Consider the following 13,215-nt stretch of genomic DNA (forward strand, 5'->3'; position numbering starts at 1 on the left):
CTGATCTGGAGGCCAGTATACAGGAACATGTTACTAAGATTCCATTGGAACTGCTGCGAGCAACTATTGATCGCAATGCTTTACAGTTGCAGCATTCTGACGACGTCATCGGTGCTCATAATGAGCAAATTGTGTAGGTGGCACTTAATAATAAAATCAACATGATGTCTTTCTCACTTGTTTGTCTATTTATGTCCACTTCCTATTCCCAATCCGTTACGTATGGAAACTTTTCTATAAGCCGTTCTTGCATTCACAGTGCCAGATTTGCACCTGGTGGCCAAAATTAGAACTAATTTTTATCCAGTGTAAATCGGTTCCGCATTGACCCACCAGAATATCTACCAAGTTTCGCTGCCATGCAATAATTACAGCCCACATTGTACCTCTGTGAGTGGATGACCTTTAATTATTACTACCTGCTCCTAGAAAGTGCCTCCTTACACCATTAAGCACACCAAACAGCCCAGCTGCAACATCACAAGTTATAGACAATAAATACTCTTTTAAGTAATCTTGAGAGGCTCATAAATCCTTAAGATGACTAATTAAAGAATTTAGAATTCCATTTGCAGTTACATTTGATAATTCTATTAAATCAAGGAAAAGAGTCACTGGAGCTGAAATTTCGAGTAAACCAAATGAATAATAGCAATGAAAGTGGATCTGTTACTTAGTTGCTGAGTCATCAATAAGTAATGACACTTTGTTTCTGGACTGCACTATATTGTGTACTACCGGTTTTCCTACTTCTTTTGCGATGTGGCTCACAGTATTAGTGCATGCATTTGTAGAACAAAGAATATATCCATCCCACCACTGTTAAGTGCCTGTGAACTCATTTCGTCTTATGGGTTGTTAAATGATTCTTCACAACTTTATAAGTGGTTCGAAAAAAATTTTCTGTTATTTCTTTATCATTAGGCAAAGTATTTGAGAAAAAGTTCTCCGATGTTTATTTGTCTCTCAGATGTTAAGTTTTTTGGCATTCTTTGTGCCCCACACACTCATTGTGGTTGTGTGTTTTCTTCTCAGTGACGTTACTTGTTGTTTCCAACATTCTCCAAAATTACTGATTTTTACCATTTGGCCACTCCACTGAAATTTTCAAGGCCATTCGTTTATCGATGGCTGGACTTCCGATATCGCAGCACAGTTTACAGCCTAATAGTTTATTCTTGACATACGACTACTTGTTTCTCTAACAAATGTAATTTTTCTCCAAGTGTCCAATATTTGGGCGATTCTTAATCTGAATGTTTCATGTGCAGATTCGGCAACTTCTGCTTCTTAAGCCTTCCTCTTTTTACTAATGAGCATAAAGAAAAAGTACTTTATTTTACTCATTTTTAAGAATGACCGCACTGGTTTAAGCTAGACTGACTCAAAACTGATGCAAATTGCTCCCAAAAACCTGCATGTAGCAGTAAAAACACCAAAGAACAAGAAACCATGATTTAGCAAGTGAACTGAATGCAACTTCCTTTTCCCACTACCAACATATGAGAAACAAGTGTGGAGCCAACTTACAAAGAATAGAACTGGCAATTTCATTCGGGAAGACAGTGCCATCTACTGGGATATTTATAACATATTTTGCTCTAAATGAATCACACTTTTTAAAGTGTAGGAGAAAAGTGATAATATTGGATACCGTTGCGCACTGCAAGAAGAAAAGTGCTAGTTAAGGTATAATAACCTTAAAGAAAAAGCAGACAGGGTTAAGAAAAGCAGTAAATGCGTTCATTGTACCTCAGACGACACTTCAACGATTTGTGCATAGTGATATGTCACCTGAAGAATGAGTTTTTTTAGAAGTTGGGCATAAGCCTGAACTTTCTGATACTATTGAGAAACAGCTGGCAGAGTATCTTGTTGAAACCGATAAGCGCTTCTGTGGATGCGAGTTTCGTCGAAAATGTGTTCTGATGCATTCGTCCGAAGAAACAAACGGCTGTTTTCCAGTGAGAGTGTTTACACTGGCAGCGACGAATACGCCAGGAGATGCACTACGTCGTTAGAATCAGTTGAGCGTTCTAAAAAGTTTGATTTTTTTCGTGCGACCTCCGTCTGTTTTGGGTGTTTTCGTGATTTGAATTCAGAGTGATTTGGTTATTTCACCATGGCTTACGATAAATTGATCATTTTTGTGTACGAGATCATGTACTTGTGGGATATGAGAAACAAACATTGTCATAAGAAGGGTATTTCACTACAAAAGTCGGAGAAAGTTGCTATAGACCTCGATACTAGTAATTAGTACAATAGTTTATTTATTTGGATGTGGGGTTTACATTAATTAGCTACATAAACACTTAGAATTAATTTTTACATTTTATCCATCAAGAACATGACTTCTACAGCTAAAGATTATTACAGTAGGTTGTACTGAAACAGAACTTCACCTGCTGGACTAACAAAATAATTTTTCAAGGTTTCTCTTGCCTCATTCGTGCTTCTTCCGTAATATTATACCTCTGTGAAACAAGCACATTGTGTAGGGGCTCGAAGTCCACCTCAGGAATATGAAAGGAGATAGGACTTTTCTTACCGATGATTAAGTTATGCAAAAGACAAACCATTTAGCTACGATGTCTACTTTATCTGGATCGATTTGCAGTTCAGTTTGTAAACACCTCCACTTGGCTATCAAAATACCAAAGACACATTGACTAGCTCTTGATAGTCTATTATGGAAAATGCTTTCTTCAATAGTAAGTCTTTGTCTTGAATGTGGTTTCAATAAATAAGTTTTTACAGGATAAGCATCATCATTCAACAGAACAAACGGTGCTGAAATGTCGGTTGACGGAATATTTTCGTTCTCTGGTATGTTTGAAGTGTTTGCTTCAAACCAGTGATACACATTTGAATCTGAAAAAGTTGCCCCATCACTTTGCTTACCGTAAGCCCCAACTTCAATAGCAATGAACTTTTAATATGGACCAGATACTCCCTACAACACAACGGAAAAATAGCCCTTGTATTTGAAATATATCGACCCTGTTTGTTTGGGGCATTTCATGCGAATCTATTTCCCGTCTATGCAACAGATGCAGTTGGGGCAATTCCATTTGTTGTGACGTCACTCGCGACAGTTTTCCATTCGTCTGTAGTAGGCAAAGACATGTGTATACCGCAGAAACGCTTCAGTATAGCTTGGCATGTTTCGTAAACTATGGTTCGAACTCCACAGTGTGAAATTTTGTTGGTGAAGCTTAGTGATCGAAATGTCATCCCAGTTGATAGAAATCTGCAATAAGAAACAACTACTATACAATAAATCAACATGGACATTAAAACAATAATTCAAAACACCAACATAACACTAGGTCACAATTCAAAACATTAATCAGTTGGGTTTTTTTGCTAATTGCAGGCGATGCAGCCAAAACTAAGTGGCGAGGTTTGAGGGACATGTTTCGCAAGGAAATGAGCAAGAATCCTAAAAAACGGAGCACAGACGAAGGAAGAATCATCGACGAGTCTAAGTGGGGCCCATTTCAAAAGCATGGAGTTTTTAAGGACCAATTTCAAAAAAGACAATTGCAGGGTAATACCCCGAGCGAGACAACTTTTGATGCAGATACTCAGAATTCAACTACTACATTTTCCCCTAATTCCCCTGAAGATGAACAAGAATTACAAACACAAACTGTCGAATCAGCCCAGAACACAACGAATGAAACTACGTCCCCATAAAACTTCGCTGCTCCTCAGAAGAAAAAAAAATTGGCAAGATGAATAATGCCACTGCAGTTAAAAAATTCATTACGTCTGAAGAACAAAAAATACAAATGTTCAAGGAAAGGAATTCAACTTCTCGAAATGAAGATACAGAATATCATTTTGTAATGAATACACTGCCATATTTGAGGAAAGTACCAGACGAGAGAGAAATGTTTGAGAGTACTAAACTGCAACGAGTATTTTTCGAAGAGGATCTTTTGATGGGGTTCAGAGATCAACATGAACTACGGCTAATCCACCATTCAAAACAAGTTTAAAATCATGTGGTTCATTCTTGAGTGATAGTTGGGCTTCACAGTTGGAACTCCACTGAGTACTCAACACCTTGCTTTGTTCTTTTCAAGTGTAACGTCTAACGATATAAATTGAAAATGCAAGTGCTATTTGTTCAATTTTTCTGCATATTTTGTTTCACTTGATTGTATTTTCATTTATATTTCGAATAATTAAAAAATAATAAAAATTAAATTTTTGACTATTTCGAATTTCCATTGAAGTAAAGAACTGAATACGTTGTTAAACTTTTTTTTCCTTAAAGCTACAGCCAGTGGGGTTTGTTTTGCCTAAAACCACTCACGAAAATTGGAGAATTTTTTGATGCTTTTTTCTATACCCTCCAGTATGTATTCAAATGTTGTTGGTCTCATCCTGAAATATTCGAAAAATTATTCCGGTTGGTCCCACAATTCTTGAAATAACGTTTGAAACTTTCCTTTGTCGTCTCTTCTAGAAAGTAACTGGTTGACATGTTCTGTTTTTCCGCCATTTAATATCAATAACAGACTTTCAAGAAAATAAAATACATAAAGTTCGCCCATCTTTACTGAGCAGCAGAAACGTACAGTACTATCAGAATATCAGAAAACGCGCACAGTGTAGCCGCCTTGTTCTGGCGAGGATTTCGGACGTTCTCGTCAGAATACTTTTTCGTCAGAATTAGTAACCGTAACATTAGACGTCAAGAGGCTAGCTTATCAACCAGCGGCAAAAATAACATCCATCATCCTTTTATTTTAAACGATGCAGGTAGAGCTTGGTTTGGCCTTTTTCTTAGTCGACACAAAAATAAACTCACAGCGCACAAGTATATGGGGACCTCATTTTCGACAGCAAACGGGTTCAACAAAGAAGCCACAAACTGTATGACACTTTGTAAGCTTAGTACAGTAAACACTCATATAGTATTGAGTGTGTGTACAATGTAGACGATACTGGGCTAACTGTAGTTCAGAGCAAGTTATCACGTGTAATTGGACTGAAAGGTAAACATGAAGTAGGTGCCATCACAACAGCAGAGCGAGGATCCTCATTTTTTGTAGAGGTGCACTTTCCAAAGACGTGAGGGGAGAATTGTGGATTGTGTGTGTAGTATGTGAAAAGTGGAATCCCTCTTTATGTGCTTAGTTTCTAATAGTTTTATTTAACATACTTAGTTTTCCATAATTTTAAGGCGTTTCCACATTACTCACACTTTTTGAAAAGTTAAGAAATTTTATTACAAGCAGAAAATAGTTTTAACTTTTTACACATGCAGTTTTTGTAATTAATAATATTGTATTCATTTTTAAAGCACTATTCATTAGCTTTGGGTATTTTTTGAAAATAAAATAGCAGTGAACATTTATTTTATATACCAAAAACAAACTAGGTTTCCGCATTTATACTCATCTTCCATTCAAACAAGCAACTTCTTCATGTTTCATTGTTGTCACAGTCATGTGTAAATAATCATGCTGAGCTTAAGTTATGCATTTTGTATAATGAAACAGCAATGGAATCTAAATTAGAGTGACTGGCAAAGTATAGCAATCATACCGTGCTGACACAGCGTGGTGGCTGATGGGAGCAACCGTATAAAACAGGAAATGGCTCTACGGTCACTACCATCAGCCATCGCACCGTGTCAACTTGGTTTGTACGGACAGTATTGATGTTAGTGTGGACGTAGTGTACAGAACAATGTAGCACCAATTTCAGGTAGCTGAGCAAAGTGCTACAGTAATGCAGTGGACACTGAGGTTCTTTATGGAAAGAGAGTTTTTTATTTCTCCTATGAACAATAAAATACAGTATATTCTTCAGAGGAAAAGGAATAGCTACGGTCATTTTATTTAATGTATTATAAACATAACTGTATGCCTTCTCGATTAAAATGTTTCTCCTCGTCAATGAAGTACAAGAAGTGGCATAAATAATAGCGTCGGAGAACCCGCAGTACGGGAAAGCCCCCGTACTAATAGGCCCCCAAACTGGCTTTTATTGATTTATTAAAAATGTGCTCTTACGTTCACGGAAGCTCATAAAGGAGAAGTAACAGAAGGATGCCAGCAAGTATTTCGTAGCTTTTCTTGTTTAATGTTAGCCAGAAAGCTATAACATGTGGCGGCTAGCGGTGAGCCCTTCGCACAGATTCCACCAGTACTATTTTCCTACACAAGCTGAGCCCGACACACTAAATTAGCGCGATGAGTGCGCTATGTTATTCAGTGCTGTATTTCCTTAAAGTTGTGTTGACAACAATATGCTCTTCTGCTAAGAATCCGAAAAGTCTTTTTGTAAATTTGTGATGGACGTAATTTTACAGAGCAAGTAAACTGCTAATAGAAAGCGACTTGGACGTTACAATTGTGTACATCAGTTATCTGGGTAGTGCATTTTATTTCCTCTTCTTCCAAGCTGTGCTTGCATTAATGTAAACGTGTTGCTTGTTTTTATTATGTTTTCCGTTCTTAAACATTTGTATTATGTTAAATCCGTAGTGTCTAGACAGAAGTCATATTTAAGCTGTGCTTAAAATAGAAAATTAAAACCCTGCCAAGACAAAGGAGCTACAAAGACAATGAACATATATACAATCTTTCAGCGGTCAGCTTACGCCCAGAACAAGTATGTGCCAAAATTAGTGACGAAAGTTCAATTGGAGAAAAGTCTGATGATTCAAAAGTTGAAAGTGGAAGTCAGTACATTTGCAAAAACGAAATTGGGGTGGGTAGGGGAGGGGGAGGGAGATTGACAGTTTCCAAATTCATAGAGGACAAGATACCAGCTGTGAAAATGAAAAGCAGCCATTCTTTACACTTCTTGTAGATACAAAGCGGAATGTATAGTAAAATGACCAACGTATTTTTGTAATAGACTTGCACTTAGATCTAAGTAAACCAGAAATGAATTTGAAATAAAGGAATAATTTTTAGGATTACGTGGGCTAATTGAAAATACACCTGGATGGGTATAGAGGTCAAAGATAATATGATTATTTGCTAATGACTGGTAGATCCTGAAGTCTGCAGTAAAGAATTGAAGCATGCGCCATCCATAATGAAGAGATCAGTCAGAGAATGTCATGAAAACATTCTCCTGACAAGAATGCTTCCTTCTTATTGCAGCGTGTTTGCTGTCAGACATTTCACGCTCTGCAAACCAATGACCATCTGTCCAGTAGAGCATAAACAGTGATTCATCTGAAAAGACCCCTGTCATCACTTGGTGGTTATCCAGTTGGGGTACTGGCATGAAAATTCCAGCCTTCGTCACTGATGAACAGCTGTCAGCATGGGCTTTGGATAGCGCCTTTTTGCCACCCATGGTATACTTTAACAATGGCGGCCCATCAAAAGTTTACAAACTTAGCCATTTCGGAAATGGTTCCATCCTTGGCCCAAAACCCAATGATCACGGCCTTTTGCATGTCAGCGAAATTGCATGGTTTCTGCATTATGACAATGGCTGCACTGGTTTCCTTATCCCCACGACATGCTTTATGTACCCTCCACTGCTAATGTTGCCACCTCCTACCTGGGAGTGTTTACTGCATGTTGACACTGAACGTAGGTGGTGGTCACATTAATGTGACTGGACAGTGTACTCTAGGTCACAAAAATCATGAGATAGTGATACCCACATATACAGATGGCAGTAGTATCATTTATTCAAGACATAGAAAGCCAGTGGATTGGTGGAGCTGTCATTTGTACTCAAGTGATTCATATGACAAGGTTTCTGACATGATTATGGCTACACAATGGGAGTTTAACAGACTTTGAATGAAGAATGGTAGTTGGAGCTAAATGCACGGAACACTCCATTTTAGAAATCATTAGGGAATTCAGTAGTCTGAGATCCACAGTGTCAAGAGTGTGCTGAAAATACCAAATTTCAGGCATTACCTCTCACCACAGACAATGCAGTGCCTGGCAGCCTTCACTTAATGACTGAGAGCTGCAGCATTTGTGCAGATTTGTCAGTGCTAACAGATAAGTAACACTGTGTGAAGTAACCACAGAAATCAATGTGGGACATACCACGAACATTTCCATTAGGACAGTATGGTGAAATTTGGCATTAATGGGCTATGGAGCAGACGACCAATGCTAATGTCTTTGCTAACAGCGTGGCAGCACCTCTCCTGGGCTCGTGACTATATCAGTTGGACCCTAGACGACTGGAAAGCCGTGGCCTGGTCAGATGAATCCAGATTTCACTTTGTAGGAGTTGATGGTAGGTTTCATGTGTGGCGCAGATCCCACAAAGCCATGGATCCAAGTTGTCAAGAAGGCACTGTGCAAGCTGGTGGTGGTTCCGTAATGGTGAGAACTGTGTTTAAATGGAACGGACTGGGTTCTCTGGTCCAACTGGACCGATCATTGATTGGAAATGGTTATGTTTGGCTACCTGAAGACCATTTGTAGCCATTCACGGACTCTTTGTTCTCAGACAATGATGGAATTTTTTATGGATGACAGTGTGCCATGTCACTGGGCCACAGTTGTTTGCAACTGGTTTGAAGAGCATTCTGGACAATTAGAGAAAATGATTTGGCCACCTGGGGCACCTGATATAAATCCCATTGAACATCATTGAGATATAACTGAGAGGTCGGTTTGTGCACAAAATCCTGCACCAGCAACACTTTCACTATTATGGATGGGTATACATGCAGCATGGCTGTAGGGGATTTCAAAAGCCTGTTGACTCCATGCCAAATAGAGTTGCTGCACTATGCTGGGTAAAAGGAGGTCCAAAACGATATTAGGAGGTATCCTATTACTTTGTCACCTCAGTGTGTTATATGCATTTTGAATCGGCAGCTTTTCATATGTCTGTTTTGTTCTTAATTATTTTATGGGTTTCCATTCTTGTTTTATGAAGGAAAAATAGTTATACAGAGGAATTTATCTACAAGGTATCCCAAAATAATGTATATACACTCTTTGAAACTGTCTGTCTCTCTAATTAAAGCACATAGAATTCAAAAGTTTTTAGCGTCATATACATTTAGGCATAACTTATGGTGGAGTATGCTCAAAATGACCACCTTCCACCACAATGAATTGTCAACATAACATTGCTGGATTGCCCAGTTTGCTCTTTTAGATCATCCAGTGTTTGTTGCTTTTCTGTATACACTGTGTTCTTGAGTACCATACAGATAGAAGTCTAAAGAGGTTAAATCAGTTGGCAAGCTAGTGACTCCACAGCACTTCCTCTTAATCTATTCTCAAAGGAAACGTGTTACTGAGAAATTACCTCACATGTGAAAGTGAGGTGGTGCTCCATTCTGATGAAAATAATAATCTTCATTGTCAAAGATGTTATTAAGACATGGAGTTATTGTCCGCAACATTTGTAGGTAAGTCACCTGTGCCAATCAGCCCAAAGATGTATGGCACAATGAACCCTTAACCCATTACCCCGTGCGTTGCCATATGGCAACGTTTGTAATACTTTTTAAAAATCGTTGATTCCATGACATCAACAAAGCGAGAGTGTTGGCAGCACTGGATTCCGTTCTGCAAGACTGTAAAGATCACTACAATGCAATCGTTTTAACAATACATTTAAATTCTGTGGCGTAAGCAGTGCTGGAACTCGTTGTTTGCTGAAAGATGAAGAAAAATGGAGTATAAGTTCGAGTAAGTATGTTTTACACAGGAACTTACGATATATAATTTGTTTTTTTAGTATGGTTGTGCTTTAAATACTCATATACTGTGAAACAAATTGCGTTCATTTAGGCCGTTTGAACGTCGGTGTTGCCATATTGCAATGCTAGGCGCTTGTACTCAGTAAAAGGACGAATTTTCTCTTTTTTTGTTTTAGAAGAGGTTTCTCGCTTGCTGAGGCCCTGGAGATTCTTTATAATGACGATATTGAACGTGATGTGTTTGTTGAGCCCCCAGATCTGAATGTAGACACAGATGAAGATTGTGTATGTGCAGTGGATGGACAACTCAGTCGTCACAATGATCTCTTCTTCATGTGGTGCACGAGAAGTTGGCCAAGTCAAGAGATTCTCGCAACCAGAAAAGCGAAATATAATGATTCCCAGACCAAAACTGGTAGCCAAATATAATACATATATGGGAGGTACTGATCATATGGATCAGAATCTAGCATGCTATTGCATTGCAATAAGAAGCAAGAAATGGTACTGGTGTCTCTTTACATGAATGTCAGATGTCGCCATACAAAACAGAAGGATTTTGTATAATAAAGCAAGAAAGCAAACTATTTCTCAGCTTGATTTCAAGAGAGAAGTAGCAACAGTGTACTTGCAAATACACCAAGCTTTACCAAAAGGAGCCGGGAGACCATCTGCATCAAGGGCATGTTCCGATAGCCGCATATCAGATTCAATTACGTTTGATAAGATTGACCGCCTCATCCAGCACACAGAAGAAAAGAAGAAGAAAGGGTGTGCACACAAGAACTGTAAATCTATTGTGACAACAATGTGTTCAAAGTGTAATTTGGGACTGTGTATTGACAGTTTTATTCCACTTCATGTAAAATAATGCTGAGTTCAAGGTTTGATTTTTGATTATTAGTTGGAAGGTGTTATAAGGTATCAATTGTATGATGAAGACTGAATAATAAATTTGCACAAAACTTGTATATGTAATAAGAAATTTCAATAACCTACATATTTTAGTTGAAGTTGTAATCCATATAAATTTAGGTCGTGAAAGCTAAATATCTCACAAATGGCGGTAATGACGTCAAAACAACTGTTGTGTAATTTATGCCTTTTACAGACATAATAATGCAATTTTTTTTTAAAAAATCACAAAAAAATTAATTCCAGGCTAATGGGTTAAGATGACAGACAACACTAGACTGCTACTCCTGGTAGATAATCATGCCTTTTTTCAGAAACAGGTGGATTTTCCTAAACACAGTACACTCATTTATGGTGGATAATAGTTCCACTGAGTTTAACGGTTGCTTCATTCAATTAATGACTTTAGATCAAGGAAACATTGATCCTCTTCAAATCATTTGAGTCATGACTCACAACATTCTGTTTTCCCCTTGAGATCATCCTCATTCAGAGCACTCACCTTCTTCACACATGTTGATGCACAACTCACAAAATTCAATTTGCCTCTTGAGTTTATCCTCATTCAGAGCATGGAGAAGTGTTGGAATTTGAGCATTTCATCTAGGAGTCCACAAAATTCTGTTAACACTGATTTTGCTTATCTCAGTCTGATGAGAACATTGCCTGACAGACTTTTTCAGAGATTGTATGCATGCCTGAGTCACTACATCAAAACTTTTATTGTCTGTTGAACATTTCTTTATTTTACAGTGTCCCTTCTTCACATCATATACCATTCCATCAATTTCAGACTTGTCTCAGGTTCTTGTAGTTGGTAACTGTGAAGGTGGTGATATTGACTGTCCATTGTTGTCAAATCTCACGGTGTCTGTTTTCCAATAACACTTTAGTACCCACTTCCATTCTTGAAATGATAATGCCATGTTTATTTCCAAACCTTCATCAAATGGAAACATTGCTATGTTTTCACCGTCTTCTGAATTCTCACCCAAAAAAGTTATTTCTATCCACTTTAATTAAAGAGTGATTCAGTTTCAAACAGTGTATACATTAGTTTGGAACACTCTGTATAAATTCAAAAGCAGGAAATTCAAGGACGAATGAAAAATGCTTCTATAACTGTACATATTTAATGATATGTTACAAAGACACTTGCTGTTTTATGTTTTACAGTTGCACTCAAAAAGAATGTATGTTGAACACAACAATTGTATCCACCTATGAAGCAGGTTCCTAGAATTGCACCGGCTGTCATTTCTTCTTATTTTTCATTAAAGTACCATTGTTGCCATTGTAAGTACATGAAGTTCAAAATAGATTTTTGATGCTGAACTGCTACAATATGGCATTAGAAATATGTTTGATATTTCAGCAAGGACCTAATGGACTGTTACTGAATACTAAATGTAGTGCTTGAATCAGTGAACACTAATTAGTCTGTGTCAAGTTCCTACTTCAGTAATTGTTTTAATATAATATTTTTTGTGTTACAATCACTCAAATGTGTACAGAACAAAGCTGATGTTTAGTAGTTTGTAAGCAAGTCTGCCAGTTAATTCTGTCAGCAGTTTTATATTTGAGTCAATACTCTTTTATTATGTGCCTTTGATGTCTCTTTTTTTCCCCAGTTGAAAATGAAACCCGCTGTTATGATGAACTTGGATGTCTAAATGTAACACGTGAATGGTACCATCTCATATATCGACCTTTCAATGTATTTCCACTTCCTCGCTCTGTCATTGGCACTCGCTTCATTTTATACACTCGCAAGAATCCTACAGAGGTAAGACAAGTACTGTTGCTTATAATATCTAGAAGAAAAATTTATTTGTGTATGTGGTGAAATGAGGTGTGTGTATACTTGCTATGTGATTCAATTTTTATGTGAAATTATGTAATGTATACAAACTTCAATATTTGTGAGTTGACAGACAAATCGTTACTTTCTGAAAGAAGTAAGTAACTGTTTGTTACACATAAATGCAACAGCAGCAGCTCAAATGTGGAATATTATGATAAGCCCATACTTAAAGTAGGGAGGAGGGTCAGATCTAAACTGAGTCTGTGTATTTGAGTAGTGTAACTTGACATAGTATAGCAGGCAGGCTAAATGTACTTAAAGTGCTATTGCACACTAATTGAAGTGAACAGTGGACAGTTGCTCTATTTCTGTCTATTAGAAAACACAAATAGCTAAAATATGGAAACATACAAAACACAGATTACTTCATTTATGGGGAAAAATTTTCTCTCCACTGGAGGCTAAGGTAATATAGTGTCATCAAGTGTCTCATATTGTAAGAATATAAGTTTCTCTCATTTCTTTCTAACGAAGTGTTCATGGGAAACAGAGACCCCAAAAAATGGGGAAGTTAGTAGAAGATTACACGTATCATCACAACACACATTTTTCAATGGCTGGAAGTTATTTCATGCTAAGAGGTGTCTGAGTTATTAATGTTTAAAATCTCAAGACAACAAGAGATAATTTCTGTTGTATCATGTTAACCAGGACTTTTTTTGATGGGAAGGATCCCTGTGCCCAAAAACAAGCAACTCATAAATATGTATTTGGCTTCTTTATGTAACTATGAACAAAACTTTCATCACAAGATCACATTTTA

At 37.5% G+C, this 13,215-nt stretch overlaps 1 protein-coding gene across 1 annotated transcript in view; it reads left to right on the plus strand.

Moving 5' to 3' along the window:
• Positions 1-13,215, plus strand: part of LOC124569467 (pancreatic triacylglycerol lipase-like) — a 123,230-nt gene that overhangs the window by 20,699 nt on the left and 89,316 nt on the right. The window contains exon 3 of the mRNA XM_047131080.1: positions 12,220-12,374. Within this exon, the coding sequence (XP_046987036.1) occupies positions 12,220-12,374 (155 nt within the window). The remainder of the gene's footprint in view (positions 1-12,219; positions 12,375-13,215) is intronic.

The sequence above is a fragment of the Schistocerca americana genome, unplaced genomic scaffold (genome assembly GCF_021461395.2).
Source record: "Schistocerca americana isolate TAMUIC-IGC-003095 unplaced genomic scaffold, iqSchAmer2.1 HiC_scaffold_15, whole genome shotgun sequence".
In the NCBI taxonomy this organism is placed as follows: domain Eukaryota; kingdom Metazoa; phylum Arthropoda; class Insecta; order Orthoptera; family Acrididae; genus Schistocerca; species Schistocerca americana.